General features: G+C 41.7%; 1 protein-coding gene across 1 annotated transcript in view; it reads right to left on the minus strand.

Moving 5' to 3' along the window:
- The window catches only part of F5 (coagulation factor V), a 38,108-nt gene extending 12,416 nt beyond the window's left edge, over positions 1–25,692 (minus strand). Inside the window, exons 1-15 of the mRNA XM_054163223.1 lie at positions 25,394–25,692; positions 21,507–21,598; positions 19,973–20,095; positions 16,638–16,850; positions 15,943–16,086; positions 14,597–14,818; positions 13,589–13,754; positions 11,613–11,790; positions 9,681–9,783; positions 8,650–8,861; positions 7,613–7,763; positions 6,497–6,709; positions 2,907–4,848; positions 1,533–1,698; positions 308–544 (exon numbers count right to left, since the gene is read on the minus strand). Coding sequence (XP_054019198.1) covers positions 308–544; positions 1,533–1,698; positions 2,907–4,848; positions 6,497–6,709; positions 7,613–7,763; positions 8,650–8,861; positions 9,681–9,783; positions 11,613–11,790; positions 13,589–13,754; positions 14,597–14,818; positions 15,943–16,086; positions 16,638–16,850; positions 19,973–20,095; positions 21,507–21,598; positions 25,394–25,554 — 4,323 coding nt within the window. The 5' untranslated portion in view covers positions 25,555–25,692. The remainder of the gene's footprint in view (positions 1–307; positions 545–1,532; positions 1,699–2,906; positions 4,849–6,496; positions 6,710–7,612; positions 7,764–8,649; positions 8,862–9,680; positions 9,784–11,612; positions 11,791–13,588; positions 13,755–14,596; positions 14,819–15,942; positions 16,087–16,637; positions 16,851–19,972; positions 20,096–21,506; positions 21,599–25,393) is intronic.
- Between the last annotated feature and the right edge of the window lie 204 nt (positions 25,693–25,896).

A 25,896-nucleotide genomic window follows, 5' to 3' on the forward strand; every position in this document is an offset into this window, starting at 1 on the left:
CACAGCACTCTAAAAATGCATCAGGCCCTAAAACTTTAAAGCAGAGGCCAGAATTGCTGTTGCTTTCTCTCTTTAATTTCTGCTGTCTACCAAAGGGCTCCCAAATTGGAATTCTTCAACATCTTATATCCTCTTTTAACTATGAGATTAAATGTCAGATGGGAATATCAGGCCTAAAAGAAAGGACAATTAAATGTGTTCTGCAGCTTACATTTCTATAGCCTTAGAGTAACATCACTTGGAGATACTCGAAACCTGAGTTCATGTGGACAGCTTACTCTGAGCCTATTTTGATTTGACACCTTACCAGGTTTAGATCAGAGTAGTAGACCCAGGACCGACAAGCTGCTCCTGGCTGCACAGGTCCCGATCGCCTGTTTGCATACCACACATATATGTAGCTGTTATTTGGCTGAACTGCATCATCTTCCTTAAACCAAGAAGTAGATTCATCATCATAAATGCTTCCCTCAGAAGACTTTTCATAGAAGAGTCCATGGGCATGGAGGGTATAAGGTCTGGATGCCAGATTCTTAAAATGGACCTAAAAAACCCAAACCAACCAAACCAAACAAAAAAGGTAAATAGATTTTGCTCAGAAAACTCAGGCCTAAACCAAAGTCACCACACTCACAGCAGGCCATGGGAATGAGGAGTGAGAGAAGGGAAACTCCACAGCCATTTGCTTCCTAATAAAAATACAGCACTGTGTCACCGGGGACACAGTTCTTCTCCATCCTTGTTTTCTATATTAGAACAAAACCATTTAGAGTGAAAGTTTTCAGAGGAAAATACAAATCCTTATCTTCAATACACATGTACTAATTTATTCTAAAGATATTAAGAAGCTCCCTTACTTATAAAAGGCAATACTTGCAGTGCAACCTGGGGTGAAAGAATTTAGTATCTTTTAATCTTCAATCTCATTTTACATGAGACTTGTAAGCCATCATTTAATGTTGAGCAACAAAAGCAAACAAAAAAGGGGAAGTGAATTTACTGTGGATAGGAGAGAAGAGGAATGTGTTTGAAAGCTTTTATGTCCACACTGCAACTTCTAGCTTTGGAAATTGTTTTACCACCATAATCTTTTGAAAACTGGTGGTATTTTTAGACTTATTCTGTGTCAAACTGTAAGACCCTGGAGAAGAGGAGGCTCAGGGGAGACCTTATTGCTCTCCACAACTACCTGAAAGGAGGTTGTAGACAGGTGGGGGGTGGTCTCTTCTCCCAGGCAACCAGCACCAGAACAAGAGGACACAGTCTCAAGCTGTGCCAGGGGAAGTTTAGGCTCAAGGTGAGGAGAAAGTTCTTCATAGAAAGAGTAATTGGCCATTGGAATGTGCTGCTCAGGGAGGTGGTGGAGTCACCATCCCTGGAGGTGTTCAAGAGGGGATTGGACATGGCACTTGAAGCCATGGTTTAGTTAGTCATGAGGTGTTGGGTGATAGGTTGGACTTGAGGTCTTTTCCAACCTTGTTGATTCTATGATCACCATAAGAATCTTATCCTGTACAGATACATTGACATACCAGGATAACATCATCCACTTCAGCCCTGATAACTGGTCCCAGGATGCCAAGGTGTTCTTTATATTCATCTTCTTCCTCAAGGGTCGTAAAGGTACTGTCTGTATAGCTTTGGAAAATCACTTTATATTTGGAGCCATCTTTACAGGTTTTGTCAGTCATCATTGCACTGAAAGGAGATGTCCAGTTAAAAATCCACACAGTGAATCAGAAATAATAGTTCTGATGAAATCTGAGAACTCACACAGCAGGAAAATGTTAGAGTATAAAGAATAAATGCACAAATAAAACTCAGATGACTCTGAAAATCACAACTTGCAACATGTAAGCAATTCTAGTTCTGCAGTTGTACATGGAGTCCTTCAAAGGCTTGGCCAGGTATCACTAAAAATCTCCACATAGACTCAAAAAATCCACTTGAGCTCTACTTTCCTGTTTTACCATTATCCTTAATAATCTGAATAATAACCAGAGCTTAGGTCACAGTGTAGCAAGGCCACCATCTCACACATGTACATTCTCTGAAAAGCTAACAGAAATACATTTCATAGTTAACTGCCACAGATCCAGGAACACAAGGAAGCTGTAAAGCAAGTCATTCAAATATAACAAAAGTAACATTTCCCTCTTGACCTCTTACTGTGGATCTTAAAACTTTGAAACTAAGTTCTTCACTATGAGGGTAGTGAGACCCTGGAACAGGTTGCCCAGAGGAGTTGTGGATGCCTCATCCTTGGAAATGTTTGAGATCAGGCTGGATGAAGCTTTGAGCAGCCTGGTCTAGTAGGAGGTGTCCCTGCCCATGGCCATTGGAACTATATGATCTTTAAGGTTCCTTCAAACATAAGGCCTTCTGTGATTATGTTTTAAAGAGTGTTTCTAGCAAGTCTACAAAAGGAGGTCAAAGAAAAAAAGTTCTTAGTTGTGTTGCTCTTGATAACAGTAATCTCTATGATATTCTAGAGGGGTCCACATCCCCCCATGGAGAATTCTTAGGGTTCTGCAGCTGAAATGCTGGAAATCACATGGTTCATTACAGAGGCTTTTCAATTTATCAGAGAGCAGTGACTTTAGTAAGGCTTTTGACATTGTCTCCTATAACAGTGAGATGGATCAAGAACTGGTACCAGACCACTGGAACAGGCTGGCCAAAGAGGTTATGGAGTCTCCTCTAGAGATCTTCAAAACCTGCCTGGACATGTTCCTGTGTGACCTGCCCTAAGTGGTCCTGCTTTGCAGGGGGGTTGGACTTGATGACCTCTGGAGGTCCCTTCCAACCCTTAGCATTCTATGGTTCTGTGATGGGCACATGAATCAACATACTGCTAGCGTGCATCATAATGATGTGCAAAATGAAAGCAAAGCATTCAGCCAAACCTTCTTTTATATCCTGCATAGCTCCAGCAGACCTCTTTAGCTGCAATGAAGTATCTCCTCTCGTTCCCTTTGCTCCGCAGGTAATGCTCAGCAATGTTGTCTGGGTTGCGTTGTTCGTTGATGTTCACCTTTGGGTCTGTCAAGTACGGATCGTCGAAGGCGACGTAGTGGTACTCGTATTCAGCACCTGAGGTCTCCTCGCTGTGAGATCCTTTGTAGACATACTCGTAGCCTCCATTTTCTTGGGGAAGGCCAATTGTTATTGATGGCCTAAGCTGTCGTGGGGTGAGTGTGTAATTTAGTGGCTCTCTTGGCTTGACTCTGCTCAGATCCACTGCATGCTTGGCCTCACTGAGCGCCCCTGTGGTGTTAGTGCAACATGGCAGTGTCGTGTGGTTGGTCTCACTTGGAAGAAGCGTGCGGCCAAACGCTGCCATAGAATTGTTGATGGTTTGGGGCTTTTTACTCCTGGGGCTCAGCAGGTGAGACATTTCTGGATATTCCTTTTTTTTCCTTCGGATCTTGATCAAGGTTCTAGATGCATTCAAAGTATCATTCTTGTTCCCCTCCTTTGCTTTCACAGCTGGGGGCATCTGGCTCGCTTTCTGTTTTTCTCCCATTAGATATGGGAATTCTTGATACTTCCTCACTTGGTTCTTACTTATGAGTGCTGTACCATTTCCACCATGATGACTTAACTTACCACTAACAGATTTATCTAAATTTGCCTCTAATGGCAGACTCTCCTTTGCAGACACCAAATTCCAGTCATCAGTTGACATTTTAGATGAATATTTTCCAGTTCTGGGCAATGGTGCTTCTAGTAGATTCTTCACTAGTGCAGGGCTGGAATTAGGGCTTGTATTTCCTAATCTATTCTCTAATGAAAAAGTGTCTGCTTGTTTGTCTTTGGATAGCTTGGGTTCAGAAAGGCTGGATGCATTTGATCCATCCCCTACAAGGACGTCCAAACCAAGCGTCACGTTAACTGCATGCACAGCATTTTCCATCTTGGTTTCCTCCTCTTCCAGTTCATCATCATAATCATTTGGAAGCTGACCACTTTCCACCATGTCTATACTGGATGTGTTCTCTGCATGATCCACAGCATGAGTTGTACTTCTCATGCCAGAAAATGAGGCATTTTTATTCCGTACATGGTTTAGAAGGGCATTCATCTTTTGGATAGAGTAAAACTTCACAGCCAGTGAGCTTCTCCTTTTCCTTTTCCTGTTGATGTTATCAGTTCCTCTTCCTGTGCTTTCCTTTTGAAGCTTTTCTGAAAGAAAAATATTGTCCTTTCCATCTGCTGGAAGCTCTTCTGCAAGATTCATTTGGCCTTCCCCACTGCTCAGCAAGTGTTCACCTGCAGACATGTTACTGTGATTTATTTCATAATTGCTTTGGCTTCTATTCTCAAACACCAATCCATCCTTTCCATCACTTGTGCTAGCTAAAAGTAAGTCCTCTTCTGCTGTGACTGATGAGTGATTTGACTGGAATGTTTCAGCTTCGACTTGGGGGAGAGGAGTGACATGAGTTTCTGAGAATTTAGAGGTGTTTGTGGATTCACTATTTCCAGCTGTCACATCTGAGCCAGCTACCACGTCAGAATTCACGGCATCTGTGCCATCATACTGTTCCCAGGCCAGTGCTGTAAGGTTTTGTTTTTCTTCTATATCTGTTGCCTTCCTCAAGCTTCGGATGTTGAAAGAAGAAATCAAGTAATCCTGATAATCCAAATCTTCCCTATCTTCTTCTGTTTCTTCTCGCACAATTTCTTCAGATGAGGTGGAAACAGCCTTTTTATCAGTCTTGGTGGAAGGGAAATCCATAACATCAAATGTATAATCTTCCTCATATTCACATCTGGCATCTCTGAATCTCAGCCTCATGCCATAATTCATCTCTGGAGTACCCCAGGAGGCTAAAAGCCAAGTACCTGCAATTGAAATAACAGTGACTTTGTAATAATACAGTAGTTACAAGAGTGGACGCTGGGGGGTCAAGACAAGTTGCTGGGTTTGTTTCTACAGGACCTGCTATAGCAGAATGCTAATCTTCATCTGGAATTTCCCTGAGCTCTCACTCTAATGAAAAATAATTAATAGAAGTAAATAAATAAATACATTTAGATAAATACATTGAAGAGCTGGAGGTCTTCTCAGCAGATTAACCTGTACCTAGGACCTGAGTTCAAACACAACCTATGAAAAACAGGGATACCAAAAAGAAAGACACAAACAATATAAAAGATCTGATATTTAGACCTGGATTGGGATCTTTCAGATCCTGTCCTTAGTGTTGCATGCATTGCCACACACACGGAGCACTGTGAGCAGAGCAAATACATTCTGAGGTAACGCTGACAAACAGACATACTATTTTAAAACCTTTTGAATGCCTAAAGGATAATCTTCAAAAGAATAACCTGAATTTCCAAGCTGGACACAAAACATTAAGTTGCCCATCTGAGAGATCCTAGATTACTTCAAAAGTTTTAATTCCTCCAAATCCCAGTCAGAAGATACTTTCTCCATTTGAAACTAGGCTCTGCAGAGAACAAAACACAATCTGTTTGCCTAAACAGCATCAAACAAAGTTCTTTGCTTGTGACAGCTTGCTTTTGGAAGTAGCAGAAACTACAGGATAGATAGAATTAACAGATCTGGAGAAAACCAGTCTTTCTTTTTGTTTTTAAATTATCATTTAAAAGGTCACATGAAATTTTCCTGTATTTGACAGAGCTTGAAGTGACCAGCATGGTTTTCCTGATTTATAACAACTAATCTGTAGAACATTTTCTAACCAATCTACAGAAGAAAACAAACAGAAAAAGAAAGAACAGACTGCATACCAAAATCCTACAGAAGCACAACTTCATCACTACTGGGGAGGTGTCCATAAGCTCTGACAGAGTTTTAATGATTTCCTTAGTCTTGAATAATAAAAACACACAAAACACTTTTAACTTACAAGGTCTTGATGCTATGCCATCACCCAAAAGGAAGCTTTGAGAATATGAAGAATTAATTATTCAAATAGGTATAAGAGGGAAAAAAACACCCAACTGGTATTTTAAATAGGGTAAGGATACCTAAACTTTGTGGGATTTTAGGATGACAACTAAACACTCACAGCCTTCAATGAGGAAGAATCTATGTCTTTTGTAGTGTGGTGGTTTTGCACTAGACAGAATGTGGGATTTATCCCAAAGGAGTAAATAACAACACTTGCACAGAACTTGGAAGTTAATGAAAATAATATTTGATACTGGATTTTTTCCAAGGACAGTCTTAGAATGGCCTTAAAATTCCCATTGCTGACCCAAATACTCATTGTGAAGTGAAAAAAAACCCACCAAACAATTCATCCACCAAGAAAAACGCAAACTGAGAGCCTCAGGATAGTGCAGATTAATTTTGTGTAACCAGTAAAACTCCACACACATCAGTTGCACCAGGGAGTGATTCATCATTTTCTAGCACTGTGTTTACCTGAAAAACTATTTTCTATTTAGGTATGTTCTCACAGAATGGAGATTAAACCAAGAAGACAGAAGAGCTGTCAAACATGGTTTTACCACTTACCAGCATTGTCCATTTCCACTGTGACTGATTCTCCACTCAAAGGGAAAAGGTTCAACACATCTTCGTATTTCCCTTGATACAGAAAAGAGTGCCCAGAAAGGCGAACGGAGACAATCTCATCGTGAGTGCCCACACTGAAGAAGTGCCACTGAACTACATTATCTTGGCAGAATCCAAGGATTTCACTGCTGTCAGACACATAGCCATTTATTGCTGAAAGAAAAGCAAAGTAAATTTTGTCTCAGTATTTTCAGAGTTCTTTCATGTCAGTCTTCTTCTTGTTCTGTCATGTCAGTCCACTCAGCTGGACTGGCATTTGTAACCTGGAAAGAGCCTGGCATCCAGCTGAAACCACAACTGCCTTGATGGAGATTACAGAATTATAGAATGCACTGGGTTGGAAAGGACCTTTTAAAGGTCATCTAGTTCAACTCCCCTGCAGTATGCAGGGACATGACCAGCTGGGTCAGGTTTGTATATGATTGCATATGAAAGCTAAAAAAGTAGCAGTCATGAAATCAAACTCTTCTCCCTAAATGTTAAAAATATTTTCATTACTTTTCATTTTTCAGTGAGATGCAGAATTTGTTACTGAAAATACATTCTCTTCATATACTACTTGCCCGTTGACTACAGGAGTAGCTCAGTCACATTGGAAGACAGTGGGGGAGAAATGTCTGGGTCATTGGATACATGGGAAAGCTTAGGGAGCAGTAGGAGTAAGTGGAAGGAGACCAAACCTGCTCAGGCCGAGAACAAGGCAAAGTACACAGCAATAGTGAGTCATGAATCAGTACTGTGGTTGCATTTTCCTTCCTTACCTCCCTCCCCACCCTAATATTCACAGATTGCAGATTCAGATTTCAGCTCCGAAAATAGTATCTCCTAGGCAGCAGGGCACTGCATCAGCATTAAATAACCCTTGCCTTTGCTTCAGGGTGCAGAGTCAGCCTAGTCCCTAAAATACTGCATATTTCTGCACAGTGCCTACTGGCATGGTTAGAAGTTCACTGACTCTAGACAATTCCCTGACTGCACTACATCTGAGAACAGGCAATCACTGAATACTTAAGTTCACATGAGCTTTCATAATATTCAGCTTGAGATCTCACTCACTGTGCATTATGTTTGAGTTGTAGAACTTGGGATCATCCCTTTTAACACTGGCAGGGTTGCTGCAGTAGGCCTTGATGTTATCCTCTATGTACCAGCTCTTGTTTTCATCAAACACAGCAAACATTGCCTGCTGCTCCCCATCTGCCTTTTTCTGAAAGACAATCAACACAGCACTTATATTTTATGAGCAGAGACATGTACTAAGGACTAAATTCCAGTATCTTTTCTTACTAAGTAAGCAATGTAAGCTTCACCAGAGTTGTGACCCAAGGGCTAAGTCAAACGCAGTAAGGGTTCAAGACTTTAAGGTGACAATCCTAAGACAGCAACCAACCTGTGGTGGAGCACTGAGCAAGCCACTAGCACTGCTGATATGCAGATAGTATACAGTTGGGCTCTCTGTAAATGGACCAGCCTCTTGGTTTGACCTAAGCACAAGGTTTTGACATTTTTTCCCTAAGCACAAGCTTTTGACACTTTTTTCCTCACCATGTGATGCTCAAGTCTTTGCCAAGCAAGATTTTAACAGATGGCAAAGAGAATCACTCTCCCAGAACAATCCCATGCTTTTTGAGTTATTCTGAATTCAGTGATGCCTAAGATGAAAACAGAATCATACAACTGCTGAAGTTGGGAGACCTTTGAAATCACTAAGTCGAACCACTCGCCTTGAGCTTGCAATCCCATTACTAAAGCACTACTACTAAACCACGTGTCAGGTCAGATCCTGTTAATTTATACCTGTTACAGAAATGGACAAATTCAGATCTGAATGTCTTAAAGAATGTGATGGTGTAAGAGTAGCAGGAAACAGGCTTTATTTTTGGTTAAAATGCTGCTCTTGCAAAGCAAATTCAAATACAATTCCACTACCACTGAGGAGAGAAGACTTTCTTCAAGTCATTTCTGCAGAATCCTACTGGTTTAATTGCACTCTAAGAAGACAGTTCTCTAAGGGAAGCAAAGCCAAAATCCCTGTAGGTGAAAAAATATTACTTGAACAAAGTGTATCTCTAAGAGATTGCCAAACCTGTTACCTGTACACCCTTCTGCGTCAGTGCTTCACTTTTACAAATCAGAAGTGGGCCAATCAGTCCAGATGCTATATCTCTCTCAACATCTACAGCACTGTGATAGAACCTTGTAATACATTGTGCATCCTGTGCAGTGGGTTGGTCTGTCTTAGCAATTTTCCATTCATAAGTGTATGTCTCCCCTGGTTCAATTCCTCTACTCCTGGTGTCATTGCCTAAGGAAAAATAAAGGAGGAAAACAGCAATGATAGATTTCAAGACAGATCATGGAATAATAGAATGACAGGGGTTGGAAGGGGTCTCTCAAGATCACTGAGCCCAAACTCCCTGCCATAGAAGGCTCATCTCCTACACAGGAGCATGTCCAGGTGTGTATTGAAAGTCTCTAGAGAAGGACACGGCCCAACCTCCCTGGGTAGCCTATTCCAGTTATCCAGCATTCTCACAGCAAAGGAGTTTTTCCTTATGTTGAGGTGGAACTTCCTGTGTTTCAGTTTGTGACCACTGCCCCTCATCCTGAAAACAGACCAGCCCCATGCACCCTTCAGATATTTGTAAATATCTGAAGATAAGATCCCCTCTTAGCCTTCTTTTCTCTGGACTGAACAGCCCAAGGTCTCTCAGTCTTTCCTCGTAAGACAGATGTTCCAGTCCCTCAATCATCCTCATAGCCCTCCATTGGACTATCTCTACTATTTCCCTGCCCCTCTTGAATTGGAGAGTTCAGAACTGGGCACAATACTCCAGATGTTTACATAACATCAGGCAGCACCTTTTAATGAAATTGGTGCAGTTATGCCATTTCAAGCTACCTTTGATGAGATAACTGATGTGCAGTATGAACTTTGGTCTCTCCCTAAAATCACAAACAGTAACAGGAAACTAAGACACACACACCAATGGTATTTGTTTATGCTTTGCAGATAACACTTTGGTTTTTTTTAAACACAGCAGAGCAGAGCACTGAGGTGTTCTGGTCATGCCCATTCCTAGCCAGAACATCTCCTTCAAAATGTAATTCACAAATGTCTTACTTCTGGGATCCAGAGGATAATCAGCTCCTTCTGCATTCTTTGAAAGTGTCACTCCATGGAAGTAAATGCTGTAGGGTCGACTGGCCTTATTTTTGAATACAATCTATGTTGATAAGCAAGTTGAAAGAAATTAAATTAGTGTTCAGTAAATCCTTATCTGAATACATAATGAAGTTTCAGTAACAGCAGAATTTGCCTGGTTTTAGTCTGAGGGGTGCTGGAAAGGCAAAGGGATGTCTTAGATGCTGTGTCTAAATGTTCTTGGAGTCCTGCTGCTGGTTTCTGTAGAGCACATCCATTGAAGTTCAGCTTCTTAGATGTGGTCTTTGGATAAATCTAAAAGAACATTTGTTCTTCCAGCTACTAGGCACAGCCAGCCTCAAGGGATATCAAGTTTATTGACTAAAGTTCCTAAGAACCTTCAATATAGAAGAAAACAAATGTAAACAGAAATTTGAAAAAAATAATAATAATTTGTCCCAGATATGATGAGCCAAAGGGAACGTGGGAAGAAAAGGCAAAATGTCCTGCCTATTCTTGATTAAACCAGGAGAAAAAAAAATTAAAAACGAAAAGTAGCAGAAGAAACACAGTAAACAACTTCAGAATCACAGAGTCACACTGGCAATTACAGGTCATGAAAGTTTATGATGCATCCTTAATTGATGACAGAAAAACTAGTGGATGTGACAGCAGCACAAGCTGGTAATGCAAATCACAAAATCATAAAATGTTTTGGGTTGGAAGGGACCTTGAAGATCATCTAGATCCAACCCACTGCCGTGAGCAGGGGCACCTCCTACTAGACCAGATTGCTTAACGCCTCATCTAACCTGGCTTTGAACATCTCCAGGGTTGAAGCCTCCACAATTTCTCTGGGGAACCTGTTCCAGTGCCTTACCACCCTCATGGTGAAGAATTTCTTCCTACGGTCTAATCTAAATCCATCTTCTTCCAGTCTGAAGCCATTACCCTTCATCCTGTCATTATATGCCTTTGTAAAAAGTTCCTTTCCAGCTATCCTGCAGGCCCCCTTGAAACACTGCAAGGCTGCTATAAGGTCTCCTTGGAGCCTTCTCTTCTCCTGGCTGAACCCCAATTCTCTCACCCTGTCTTCACAGCAGAGGTGCTTCAGCACTCTTATCACCTTCGTGGCCCTCTTCTGGTCTTGCTCTAACAGTTCCATATCCTTCTTGTGTTGGGGGCTCCCTTCCTGGACACAGTGCTCCAGGTGGAGCTTTATTTGAGCAGAATAGAGTACAGGGGGAGAATTATCTCCCTGAACCTGCTGGCCATGCTTCTTTTGATGAAGCCCAGTACTCTGAGGGCTTTGTGTCCTGCAAGCAGACATTGCTGGCTCATGTTGAGCTTCCCATCACCCACCACCCATAGGTCCTTCTCCTCAGAACTGCTCTCTATCCATTCTCTGCTGAACCTGTATTTGTGCCTGGGACTACTATGTCCCAGGTGCAGGACCTTGCACTTGGCTCTGTAGTTTCATTCCACAAGTTGATGAAATAACGTTTAGCTATGAAAATTGAACCATTGTCTACAACTGCCAGACAAAAATGTAATGTAAGGGATGAGGGGCTCATGAAGTTTGGCCTCACATTCAAATCCCTCCAGAAGTCCACCTGGGTTTAGCTTTTCTTTTCCACTTTGCACCAGTGTCAACATATATTTCACAATGAGTGTGAATGAAGTGCATTTCTGCTGTAAAACAAAGCACAACCATGGAAACTATATAGGGAATGCTGACAACTGTAAGCTAAACACTGCAATTCCTGATGATATCTTTGAACAGGGCCAGTATGTGCAACATCATTATTTTTCTGACAGAAGAGCAGCTCAGATCTGATTGGTTCTGCTGTATTGTTGTCCAACACAAGATTGTTCTATAGTATAAATAATCCCTGAATTTATGTAACTTACTTTAACTTTGTCATTGAGTTGAGCTCTGATAACGGGGCCCAAGATTCCTGTTTCCTTGGGACGAGGACTTTCCAGACGCTTAGTGAAGCTGGCATCAGTGTATCGCCTAAAAACAGCCTTTTTATACCTTTTACCTATGAGATTGGAGAAGTTGTCCAAGTGCTGGGCTTTGTAGTGTCTTAAAAACAAAGGAAAAGACAAATAATCACCAAAACTTGAATAGGGGCAGGATTAGTACTCAAGCAACCAGCAGAAACCACACTCTAACCTACTGCTCTTCCCCCCAAATTGTAATGTAAATTAGGTAACGAGTTTAGCATTTTATTTGTATTACAGTATCATGCATGACCACTTAGCCTCAGAGTTTGATTTAATGTATACATGCAAGAATGAAACAAAGTGCAGCAGCAGCTACATTTTGAAGACAAGACAGCAGCAATCACTCTTCTCCTTTTACAAAGGCACAGTTGAGCACAGAAAAACAATAGCTTATAGCAGCAAAGACACTAAGAGAGACAGGAAGAGATAATCTTAACACCAGTAAACCACCAGGGAGTAAGTAGTGTTACACTCAAGTTCAAAAACATTGTAATTGTTAATGTTGAGAGCAAAACTAAGATAAATACTGGGAAGTAACAGAGTGTGATGTTTGTTCTGGTCACATGTGCTTCAAAAGGGGTTACTGAACAGGGATACACTCTGCAACTTTAAACCAAGACAGAAAGATCAGAGCACTGAGGTGGTTAAGTAATGCAATGCAACTAGTAGGGAAAGAAAGAAGAGTTTGCTCCATGCAGTCCAAGTAAGAATGGAAGCAGCTCATACCAAAGGAGGAATACTTGAAGAGTTATGTGCACATTATATCCTAAGGAAGTATGGGAACCTGTAAGCACATACAGGAATTTGCCTTGTTCCGCTTAAATCCTTAATGGCTTTTCTGAACTTCAGCTTGTAAAGTCACCTGTACTCTAGCAGTGGGGAATCACAAAGTTGTCAAGTTCTTTTGGTTGGAAGAGAACTTTAAGACCCAACCTAAACCTCCTCTGGTGCAACACCCACATCACTACAATCTCCTTTCAGGTAGTTGCAGAGAATGATCAGATCACCCCTCAGCTGCTTTTACTCCAGGATAAACAATTCCAGTCCCCTCAGCTGTTCTTCATAATGCTTGTGCTCCAGGCCCTTCACCAGCTTCATTGCCCTTCTTCAGACACCCTCCAGGACCACCTCAGTGTCCTCCTTGTATAGTGATGGCCCCAAAACTTTCATGCAAAAGTCACTTATAGAGTGACCTCTTTTTCTCCCATGCTGTAAACACTTTATTGTATCAAACTTCTAAAGTCTTATTCTCCAGAAATATTTTCTCTCTCCCTTTCTCTTAAGGATTGTTTATTTCAGCAGTATTCATGTTGGAAAGTAATTTAGCAAATAGGCTTGTATGCAGCTTAGGGCATTTCCTAAATCATCTCTGTATTTTGGGCTCCCCATTAAAGGGAAAACAAAGTGTCCACTTTTGGGCTCCTCAGCAAAGGAAGTCACTGACACACTGGTGAGAGCCCCGTGGAGAGCCACCACGGTGATTAGGGAGCTACAGCACATGACACAAAAGCAAAAATCTCTGTTTATTCAGTTCTGCAAAGACATGACTAAGGGAGCATCTTAATTTTATCTTCAACTATCAGATGGGTGATTACAGAGAACACAGAACCTGATTCCTCTTAAGGGAGCAAAATAAAGAGACGAGATACAGTGGACACAAGCCACAACATGAGAAAGTTTGATTAGATGACAGGAAAAGCTTTTTCACTGTGAGGTTGCAAAAGAACCCAAAGAAATTGAGGAGTGTCCATTCCTGGAGGCAATGAAAGCTCAGTTTGATCCAATTTTGACATCAGATCCCCAGGGGTCCTCTCCTCTGAATTATTCTGTGATTTCATGTTAACATTCCATGCTATGTCAACAAAGTATTATTTTACCTGTCAAGACTATCCTGAATATTTGGGGCATAATCCCAGGTAATTTCTTCTGCAGCAATGAAATATTCCCAATGTTTGACCATACGACGTTCTTTGTAGGAGAGCTGACTCTTCTTCACCTCTTTGTCCCCACAGTCTCTTACAGTCAGGTAACCATGCATTCCAGCTAATTGAGAAGGAACAGTACCACAGTGACTTTCCATGTTATGAACACTTAATACTTCAACTGCATTTCTCATCTCTTTAGTCAAGGCTGCCAGCAAGCTTTTATTCGCCCAATTTGCCATCTTTTCAGGCTTGAAAAGGCTGCACCCATCTAAAATATGCATAGCTTGGGACTCTTCCAAGGAACACATATTAATCAAATGGAATACAGAAGTTCTCTCAGCTAGCCCTCTTTGAAAACACTAGCTGAACAGAGAGAAGACTATTCTTTTTCCTGTTTTCTTTTGTTTTCCAAAACATGTCTTCCAGCTCTCGTAAGAGAGACATTTCTCTCACTCTTTTACACAGAATGCTGATCACTGCTGAGAGACACCCACTTTCAAATGATGAAAAGCAAATATTTTCATCAGATTGTGTGACCCATAAGTGGAAGTGCTTTAGCTTCTCAGGAAACAGATGGTTCCTTACTCTTTATATAATGTTGCTTATCGAACAGCTCGCAGACTTGGACACTGGAGTACTGATTCACTGTTGCTCTGTGATCTGCAGTAAAGCTCCAGATAAAACTGCCTTTTAGCTCACTTCAGCAGAAAGCCCTGTTCTCCAGTGGCTTCTTAATGAAGTAATAACCATCTCATATTTAGTAACTGTACCACTGCTCAACAGTACAAGCCATTTAGGCTTGGGTGCTTGGTTGCATGGTTTAGATGATAGGTGGGTTGGGTGACAGGTTGGATGCAATGATCTTGGTCTCTTCCAACCTGATTTATTTATTCTATTCTATTTTATTCTACAAAGTGGGGGACAGCTCTACAGTTGCCTAATAAATAGATGATTCCTTGCCTTGCAGGTGCTTTTGAACAAGGGAAGATATCAGCCACCTTCCTTCCTCACTCACTGTCATGTTTACTGTGGCTGATGATCCTCCCACTAGGTTAACAGTAGACACTCGACGATGCCTTTGCTCCATGGACTGGCCATTGATATGAATGGAGAAAATTTCTGGCTTGGAACTCATTCCTATCAAATGCCAGCTGATGTTGTCATATGCACAAGCCTCTAAACCTGAAAGAGAAATGAGAGTAGTGTTCAGAATACAGGCAAATCCTGCATGTCTCCTGTGCACACTAGGTCTGAAACAAATCTTTACTCATAATATCTGTAAAAGTCTTCTGACTCCTGTGGTGGTCAGTGTTTGCAACAAACAGAAGTTTCAGAAGCTTGTAAATGGAACAGACACCAAAATCCTCTATGCCAGTGGAAAACAGGCATTTGAATCTTACAATGTGACTTATAGTGAGCTGTGGAAGGAGGAAAATCAGTAGCTTCTTTTGGAATGGTGTCCTTGTGTGGGGAAAAAAAAGAAAGAAGATGGGTGAAAAAAGCAGGGGCAGGGGAAAGAGAAAAAGAAAAAAAAATAGAGAAGTGGGGGGGGGAAGGGGAAGAGAGATAAGAAGAAAAAAAGGAAAATTAAATAAAGATAAAAATAAGAAAGGGGGAAAAGAAAAGCAAAAACACTTAAAAGAAAAGAGGGAAAAAAGATAAAAATAAAGAAAAGGGAAAAAGGAAAAGAAAAAAGGGGAAAATAAAAGAAAGGGGGAAAAGTAAGGAAGAAAAGGAAACAGAAAAGAATAAGGATCAGAGCTAAAGAATGAGATTGTGTCTAGTGTCAGTAACTATTCAAGATTTGTCTGAAAAACCTCACTTCAGACAGACTTTTATATTTGCTCAATGGTTAAGAAAATAGTTCCTTAGGAGAACAAAGGGAAAACACTAGCAACAGAATAGCCCTGCTATCACCCTCCTAGTCCTCCCACTTAATAGTCTAATTTAATAGCAACTGACTTCCTGGTTCCAGGAAGTTCTTCACTTCTTATGTTCACTTAACCACACCACTCTTTCCTCAGCAGCTGAGTTAAAAAAAAAATAAAATTGAGAGATTTCTTTTTTATTTTTAAATTTAGTAATCTCATTCTTTGAGCACAACTCTTCTTAGAAGCAACCTTCTTGTTCTTATCAGCAATTTGGCTTCCTCCCAGCAGCACAATTTCTCTTCTGGAATTCAGATGTTCGCTGACATGTCCTAAGAAAGGCTGTGTCCCATTCCTCCACATTCCTGTGCTCTTGCATAAAAATCAAGTCTTCAGCCTCCATCAGTTAATTTCATCTCACATAAGCCTGAACAGTACCTGGTAATGTTCCATCAGCATAACCATTAATCGTGTACTTGAGCGACGCTGATCTTTGCCAGCTCTTGTTTTCATCAAACACACCGAACATCAGTACGTACTCCTTGTCAAAAAGTTTCTGTGACCCATCCTCATTTAGGCTTCCTATGAAGAAGAAACAACAGGTCCTAATCTGAAGCATAAAGCAAGCATTTTTCACATCAATGTAAAGGCATTAATGTGTATTTAGCGAGCTCGCTTCACCTGGCTAAAATAAGACCTTAGGAATGCTCATAATGTGATTTTATCTCTGAAAGTGCTTTTAAAGGCATGGGTAGAACAACAGTTTCCTGCCTTATTCTCTGGAACCGCTGAATCATTTTTAACAAAGCTTTGATATATATTTATTCAAAGACAGGAAAGTTGAGGCCAGATAATTATCAGTAAACCAACTGAAAATGCAACCAGAACAGGCAAATGCATCTATTAATGACTTTTCCTCTCCATTGTATAATTATAGGATGGATATATGCATGAACTCTGGCATTAAAGAATTTGAGCACTCTGAAAGAAAGGTGTGGAGAAGTATCTACTTCATTCTGCCTGTAAGGGTGTGAAAAGGAAACTAATTTACCTTCCCTCATTATCACACAAGCTTAACATTATTAAGAAATTAACCTATATTACCTTATAGCAGTCTTAAAGCACTTCATTACCTTTCTTACAAATAAGCAGTGCTCCAATCAGACCAGAGTTAAAATCCATTACCATGTTCTCATGGGAATAATATGCATAAGTAAGACATGGCAGGTCAGCTTCTCTTGGACCAACTTCTTCTGTTATATCCCACACATACGTGTAGACCTGGCCTGGAAGTACAGCATCATCTCGTTTCTCTGCAGACATTGTACTGTCATCATACAGGGAGCCTGTCAAGAAAAGAGTCAGTAGGGTGGCATGAAGACAAAGAGCAGTTAAAGCATCTGAAATACTTTCCTACAAAAGAGTCTAGAGAACAAGTCTTACGAGGAGAGGCTGACTGAACATGAGCCAGCAGTGTGCCCAGGTGGCCAAGAAGGCCAATGGCATCCTGGCCTGCATTAGAAATAGTGTGGCCAGCAGGAGCAGGGAAGTCATTCTGCCCCTGTACTCAGCACTGGTTAGGAAGGACACACCTTGAGTCCTGTGTCCAGTTCTGGGCCCCTCAATTTAAGAAGGACATTGAGATACTTGAACATGTCCAGAGAAGGGCAACGAGGCTGGGGAGAGGCCTCAAGCACAAGCCCTATGAAGAGAGACTGAGAGAGCTGGGGTTGCTTAGCCTGGAGAAGAGGAGGCTCAGGGAAGACCTTATTGCTGTCTACAACTACCTGAAAGGAGGTTGTAGACAGGTGAGGATTGGTCTCTTCTCCCAGGCAACCAGCACCAGAACAAGAGGACCAGAACAGTCTCAAGCTGTGCCAGGGGAGGTTTAGGCTGGATGTGAGGAGAAAGTTCTTCACAGAAAGAGTAATTGGCCTTGGAATGTGCTGTCCAGGGAGGTGGTGGAGTCACTGTCCCTCGAGGTGTTCAGAAAGGATTGGATGTGGCACTTGCAGCCATGGTTTAGTTATCATGAGATGTTAGGTATTAGGGTAATAGGTTGGACATGATGATCTCTGAGGCCTTTTCCAGTCTGGTTCATTCTGTGGGTCTGTAACTGGGATCGTTTAGTCTAGAGAGGAGCAGGTTGGGGGAGACCTCATTGCTCTCTACAATGAAAGAAGGCTGGAGTGAGGTACCAGGTGAGAGGAAATGGCCTGAAATTGTGTCAGGGGAGGTAGGTTTAGGTTGGATATCAAGAAAAAATTCTTTCCTGAAGGAGAGGTCAGGCATTGGAACAGGCTGGCCCAGGGAGGCAGTGGAGTCACCATCCATGAAGGTATTCCAGAAACATGTGGACGTGATGCTTGGGGACACGCTTTAATAGCCACAGTAGTCTTAGGTTGGAAGTTGGTCTTGATCTCAGAGGTCTTTTCCAACTGAAAGAATTCTGTGATTCTACACAATTCCAAAAGCTTGGTAGTTTCTTGCCTATATGATACTTCAGCTTAACAATCATTCCAAATTGTAGACAGTAACATAGGAGAGTGTAGGTCTTCTCCCATCCTGTTTCTTACATGTTAAAGATTTCCTAGAGCGGTCATCACTGCCAAAAGTTGGAACTTTTCCTAAGTCTGATGAGGCTTCAGACTCTGCTCACTGATACTCTGTGGAGGAATACTGCCCACTTCATTAACTTTCTAATTGTCTCATAAGCCATTGCACAGGCTAGCATTGCCTTGCTGCCTGAGGCCTTTTGATAGGCACTGCACATCCAGATGGCAGCAATGACTCAGCACTATTTCTATTATATCCAACAGATCTGAAATATGCCAAAGGGGAACCAGGAAATGAAAATCCTAGGTGCAAAAGGCACATTAATAAAATTGTCAAACTGCCTGTCACTTCCAATGACATCTTATTCATCTCCATGAGATGGGTTCCAAAGCTCTACCTGTACTAAGACTACAAGCAAAGCCTTGAATAAATCTGTAAACTGCAGGTCAGAGCTCTGGCTCAGCACCCAGCACAGGGCAATTCAAGAAGTTTGGGCAATCAAATGCATTCTGGGCTAGTGCAGACAACTGTCAATTTGACACAGTTTATGATCTCTATTTGCTAGTCATAGGAGAGTTGACAGAATCACTATGGTTGGAAAAGACCCTTAAGATCACCAAATCCAACCACTATCTAACTCTACCAGAGCCACTACTATGCCATATCCTGGACCACCATATCTAGACAGCTTTTAAATACACCCAGGGATGGCAATTCAAAGAAGCAAAACATAGAATGCTGAGCATCAGAAGAACATGATTAACACTGTCAGCTGCCTTTACCAGACATGTCCTGATGTACATTAAGGCCAGGGATCAGGAAAAGTTTTTTTAGGAGCTGTGCTCAAGAGTTTACATGTCCTGAAATAGCATATTTTGCAATTACATGGGAGTTGGACCAGATGACCTCCAGAGGTGCCTTCCAAGTTCAAGCACTGTGATTCTGTGAAACAATATTAGCACATGGGCAGCTGGTCAGGAGACTCTACATGTCAGATGGCACGTACTCCTGGCGTCACATTGATGAAAGCAAGGAACTGACAATGGGTGTAAAACTCTAATCCAGAATCAACAAATGTTTCTATTTCACGTATCCTTGATTTGGAGCAGTCCTGCAGAGAAAGATTTGGGGGTGCTGGTTGATGAGGTGCTTGACATGAGCCAGTGACGTGTGCTGGCAGCCCAAAAAGCCAACCTGTCCTGGGCTGCATCAAAAGATGAGTGGCCAACAGGTAAAGGGAGGTGATTCTGCCCCTCTACTCTGCTCTAGTGAGATCCCACCTAGAGTACTGTGTCCAGTTCTGCAGCACCCCATACAATAAGGACATGGATCTGTTGGAGAGGGTTGAAAGGAGGGCCACAAAGATAATTAGAGGGCTGAAACACCTCTCCCGTGAGAACACCTTTCCTGCAAGGACAGGCTGATGGAGGCAGGTCTGTCTGTTCAGCCTGGAGAAAATGAGGCTCTGAGGAGACCTTACAGCAGCTTTCTAGTACCTGAAGGGGGCCTACCGGAAAGCTGAAGAGGGACTATAAGGGCCTGTGGTGATAGGACAAGAGGCAATGGTTTTAAACCAGAGCATGGTAGATTTAGACTGGACAAAGAAGTAGTTCTTTAGTGTGAGGATGGTGAAACACTGGAACAGGTTGCGCAGAGAAGGTGTGGACACCTTATCCCTGGAAGTGTTTAAGACCAGGCTGGGTGAAGCTTTCAGCAACCTGGTCTAGCAGAAGGCAGCCCTGTCCTTGGCTGGGGGTTAGATCTAGATGATCATTAAGGTCCTTTCCAACTATGATTCCCATAGAACTGTCCCCATCCTATGATACTCAAATACTGGTCTGGAACCCTCTCAGTATTTCATGCAGTAGTCTACAAGTAATTGAACAAAACTTGGAGTTTGTACAGTATTTACCTTCTGCATTTTTGTTGTAAACTATGCCTTGGGGATGAATACTGACTGGCTTGTCAGCCATATTCTTAAGATGAACTACTAAAGTATCTCCCACTTCAGCATGTAGAGTTGGTCCCAGAAGACCTGTAGTGATTCAAGATAAAGAGAGGAAAATATGAGCAAAAAAATACTTTTACAGTGAAAGAGAGAGTTCTCTGCCTCCATTAAGGAACATAAGCTCTCTAAGTACAAGCTGTAAAATTAATACAGGCAAGGAATGTAATAGCACTGCAGAGAAGATTTACCTGTTAAAAAAGAGATATTTGGGGATTTAACCCCTGCAGCTCAGTCAGGGATGTTATCAATTGTATCTCTGGCAACTAGCATATAAAAATCACAGAAAAATGCATGGGGAAAGAGTTTTTCCAGAGAGAGAAAATGTATCAAAAACTTCATGCTGGGGTTCATTAGAATTTCTATGAATCTTTCACACACAACGCAAAGGATTTGGCATGGGGGTTGGACTAGATGACCTCCAGAGGTTCCTTCCAAACCAAACCATTCTGTGATTCTGTAATTAAGCAGTTTTAGGAAGGCAGATGTTTTATAGTTTACAAGTTCAAAGGAAAGCATTTCTTTAAACAGCACTCTCAATGCCAGAACAAAAAGATCTTTCAATCCCAAAATGTTATCTAAGGAAATAATCAGTTCCATGTTGCAAATTTCTTCAGGTATATCCTGCAAGAAGGTTTAAGAAGAGCTTGTTTTCCTACTCCCCAAGCTGCAAAAATAGGCTAGGGAAGAAACTTGCTGAGACAACTTTTGGCTCATTAGTGTCTTTTTATTGGTAAACTACTTTATCAATTTCTTTCTCTGAAAAGAGAGAAGCAGCCTCAGAAAACACATGGGAGCAAACAAAATTGGAATGAATCACATCATAGCCTAGACTTTTCAGGGCAACTTGTAATAATTTCACATCACTTTGAAATCTCAATCTGAATATCTAACATATGAAGTTATGTTATCTATTGATATGAATCACAGACACACTATATAATACTCTGCATAACTATCAGAACATAAGTACCATATTTATGTATGGCATAACAGCTTGCCTCCATCTATTTTAAGTGTCTTCAAGCAGTAACAGGCACAGAATCAGCTTTCACGCCTAACCTCACAGACTTTCTTACCCTTTTCACTGATCTATCAGAAACATATTTAGCCTCAGGCCTTAAGCTACTTCCATGTGAATTTACAGTATCACCACTGCAACGGTGACACAGAAAACTCAATGTATATAGGAAGTTTCAACAGATGCTGAAAACAGAAATAAGAATTAATGTGCAGCTAGCACTGAGCCCCAGCCTCTGAAAATCCAACCTGTCTATGGCTTTTGAAAGCCCATTGCACTGTAGAGAACTCATTCCTGGTGCCTATTTGGTTTAAGTGCAAAATGATGGACATAAATATACAACACAACCTTGCTTCATTTGTTATTAGCATTGTAACAAGCAACAGATAAAAACACTTAGAGCATTTCCTTCCCACTCACCTGCCAATCTATTTGCTGGCTTTTCTTTTTTGAAATCCACCTCATATTCTCTGTAAGAGATTTTCTTATACACAGGATCTGAATGTTCCAATCTGAAACCAAAAGAGTTTAAAAAACTTAAATGAAAGGGCAAAGATTCTAAGAGATATTTCAGAAAGCAAATCCCAGAATTACATTTAATAACTTGCACATTTTGGTGAAGGCAAGGCAACAGAGTCCAACTCTTTGTAGCATCTTCCCCTCTCCCTTCTACTTTGTTGATTTGGGGATGCTCATGAGCTAGGGTGTTTCACATTAGACCTTCAGTTACAGTACCTAGCACCTGATGTTGCTGATGATTTATATAAATCCTTTTCATTCTGTGATGAAGATGTCCTAGTTTTTTTAAGACACAGAGGAAGAAAAGGATTTGGGGGTGCTGGTAGATGAGAAGCTCAACATGAGCCACCAGTGTGCCTTTGCAGCCCAGAAAGTCAATCACATCCTGGGCTGCATCAAGAGAAGCATAGCCAGCAGGATGAGGGTGGTGATTCTCCCCCTCTGCTCCACTCTGGTGAGACCCCACCTGGAGTACTGTGTCCAGTTCTGGAGCCCCTATTACAAGAGGGATATGCAGGTGCTGGTGCATCTCCAGAAAAGGGCCACAAGGATGATCAGAGGGCTGGAGCACCTCTCCTATGAGGACAGACTGATGGAGTTGAGGCCAATCAGTCTGGAGAAGAGAAGGCTCTGAGGAGACCTTATTGTGGCCTTCCAGCATCTGAAGGGGACCTACAAGAAGGCTGGGGAGAGACTTTTTGGGGTGGCAGGTAATGGTAAGACTAGGGGGAGTGGAAAAAAAAATTAGAAATGGGTATATTCAGATTGGATGTTAGGAAGAAGTTCTTCCCCATGAGGGTGGTGAGACACTGGAACAGGTTGCCCAGGGAGACGGTGGAAGCCCCATCCCTGGAGTTTAAGGCCAGGCTGGATGCGACTCTGAGCAACCTGATCTAGTGTGAGGTGTCCTTGCTCATGGCAGGAGGGTTGGAACTGGATGATCCTTGAGGTCCCTTCCAACCCTGATTCTATGATTCTGCATCTTGAGTGGGCTTCACTTAGAAAGCACCTGACAAAATGCAGTGAAACAGACTTGAATCTCTCTTTACTGGGCTCTGAGCTTGAACTTTAAAACTCACCACAAAGATTCCACCACATCATTAACAGCAGGCTCCTGTAGCAACAGACCTTGGAGGGAAGCACAAAACTGTTCCCTGACAACAACTAAGGATCTCACAGCAAGTCAGAAAATTGCTTTCTGGGAAACACACTGCAAGCGTCCTTTGGCTTGTTATGTAAATAAATCAGGCACCCAGTAGAGCACACAATGTTTCCTTCAAAAATATTTAGGCAAGCAGAAGGAAACCAGCACACAAGACATCTGAAAAGGAAATAATTACAAGCAGAGGGCTGGAAGCTTGTATGTATGTTATTTTTATTGGCTGATAGCATTTATGACAACTGGATCCAAAAGCAATTGCACTTGCTGGCTTTTTTTTGTAATGGCCTTTCAGCTGCATTTGATAGTGGGAAGACGATGGGCTGCTCAAACAGAGGGCAGAGATAAGAAAGGGAAGAGATAAGAAAGTGAGCTGGTTTCAGAGTCCATAAGGGGGGGGGGGGAATCTCTTTTTGTAGAGATCTTTTGTAAACTCCTGGGTGACACTGTCACAACACAAATGGCCATCAGAAGCCGTTCACGTTTCAACCCATCCCCTTCTCTTTGAAGTCACTGATGAAATGTTTTCACTCTTTAAGGAGAATGACCTAATCCACAGCCTTCATTGACAAGTGCTGCTGTAATGTGGACACAACGTACAAGTCAGACACTGAGGTGGAGGAGGAAATTCATCAGCGTCAACTGTATAGGAACAAAACAGGCAGCTCACCAATGCCTCGGAAATCTCAGAACACACAAGCATGGCTGCTTACATAACCCTGGGGAATGGCAGCAGCAGTGCTGCTTGCACAGATCATGGGGGCTCGCTCTGCTCTCAAGTGTCTTATCAATGGCAGTTGTACATGGTAACAAATCTCCATGAAGAGAAGACCACTGACACTGGGAGAGTTACAGGATATTTTCCAGCCTGTGTAACTAGGAAATTAAGGAAATGGTTCAGGAAGAATCTGGGGATTTTTTTCAGTCTCCCTTCAGTTTTTTCAGAACCCAAAGCAGAAGAGTATCAGATTTGTACACTGTATTTAGAAGTTCAACATCTACTAAAATCAGAGCAAGGTACATACCAAAATGCCCTTGGGATCCAAGCCACTAATTCTTGTTTAGTGAGCATCTTTGTGGCCTGGGTTTGTTTTTATAATTGGTTTGAGGTTTTGTTTGTGTTTGGTGGGGGGTTTTGTTTGTTTTTAATTACTGTTTGTTGTTGTTTGGTTTTTGGTTGGGTTTTTCTTGTTTTGTTGTTAGTTTGGTTTTTTTATTGTTTTAGTTGGTTGGTTTCAGTGTTGTTTTTTTAAGTTATATTTCTGTAAGCACTACAAAGTTCATCAGATCCAGCTGATATATGAGTGACTTGCCCTAAATATTTATGGAAGGTATCTCCATAGGCATTGTATATTAAAACCTCCTGGGTAATCACAGGGTATTAACAAGGGTTTGTACTGATAGGACCAGGGAGAATGGCTTTAAGCTGGAAGAAGGTAGATTTAGACTAAATATTAGGAAGAGATTCTTTACAGTAAGGGTGCTGAGAGGCTGGAACAGGTTACCCAGGGAAATTTTAGATGCTCCCTCTCCGGAAGTGTTCAAGGCCAGGTTGGACAGGGCCTTGAGCAGCCTGGTGTAATGGGAGGTCTCCCAGCACATGTGGCAGAGGGATTGAAACTAGGTGAGCTTTAAGGTCCCTTCCAACCCAAACCATTCCATCATTCTATGAACTGGAAATGTCCTTTACATAACATCCAGAAATGCAACACGTTTGAAAAAATAAAATCACAAACCAAACAAAACCAAAGCAAGCAAATACATAAAACCCCTGCAGTCATATTCAAATGCACCCTTCAGTGCAGGAAAACAAATAATTAGTACTGTTTCATGCTACTTCATGAACAAATAAAAGCTGTGTATAGAGTACAGTGAACACAGCATAAAAATGAAGCCTGCCTTATTCTAGACCACGCCTAAGTGGTGCAGTTTCTGTATAAGCAAAATGAACACTGCATTGGCAGTGTTTATAATCCTAACAGTAGCAATGCAAATATTTTATATGCTTAATTTGCATGTGTGTGTAGGCTGCAATGCTATCTGGAAAAAAAAAAGCAATTACTGTTTTCCCTTAATGAAGTATAGCAGTGCTTGGTTCTACAACCTTTGTTCAGCAGGACTCAGGAGGGACATTTCACAAAAGCTACAGAGCAGCTCAGAAACAGCACAGCTAGTTCCAAAGTTCATCAGGCTCTGATTTAAGTGAAAGTGATAGTATCCAAATTGGAACTTACTTGTTCCTTCAGCAAATTCTAACATCTGTAAGTTTTTGCAGTCTTACCAAACTGTGGCACAAGTTAGCACTGCTCCAAATACACAGACCTAAAGCAGTTACATTTCAAAAACTAAGCAAGAAGCATCAAGTCACGCAGAGGATGACAAAAGCAAGTCCTGAGACATAACTGCAAAAGTGCTCTGAAAACGAAAATAATTCCATCCACTAATGAAGCAAATTAAAAAGGAGCTTTTATACTTCACTGGCTCCAGTTCAGACCATGCTTTTTAAAGCCAGGCAAGTTCTGCTGAAGCCAACAGATAAGGCTTTAAAATTCCACAGAAGATAGGAGACATAAAATACTTGGTCACAAGAAAGGACTAGTTTCATCCCTCTTATCCTGTACTTTGTTACCTGGACTTCTCCTCAGATTCTGGTGTGTAGGTCCAGCTAGTGATCTGAGCAGCTATGTAGTGCTCCCGCACCTTCGCGGCTCCCACCGCACTCTTGGCTGAGTCTGGCCACCATGAACCAAGCAGAAGCAAGAGGAAAAGACGCAGGCAGTGGAGTGTCATGACAGAGATGCCTGTTAATGCTGTTCTGGAAGACAAGGCTGAAACAGCTGCTTTTATTGCTGTTGCTGCTCTTAACTTCCCCTCAGAAATGAAATAATTATGATGCAAGAGGGTAACAGGATTTGCTATGTTCAGGTCATTGCTCTTCACCTCCTCCTCCTCCCCTTGCTGACAGGGATCCAATAGAGAGTTAAAAAAACCCTCTTTAAACTACCTTCTCTCCCCTCCTCCACACCATCTTCAGTGAGAGACAAGCACCAAGCAGAAGCAGCTTCAGCCCTACTACAGCCTGTGGTTGGGTCAGTGCCTACAGAAGCAGTAGGATATCAGAGGCAGAAAACA

This window comes from Dryobates pubescens, chromosome 8 (genome assembly GCF_014839835.1).
Source record: "Dryobates pubescens isolate bDryPub1 chromosome 8, bDryPub1.pri, whole genome shotgun sequence".
Classification (NCBI taxonomy): Eukaryota; Metazoa; Chordata; class Aves; order Piciformes; family Picidae; genus Dryobates; species Dryobates pubescens.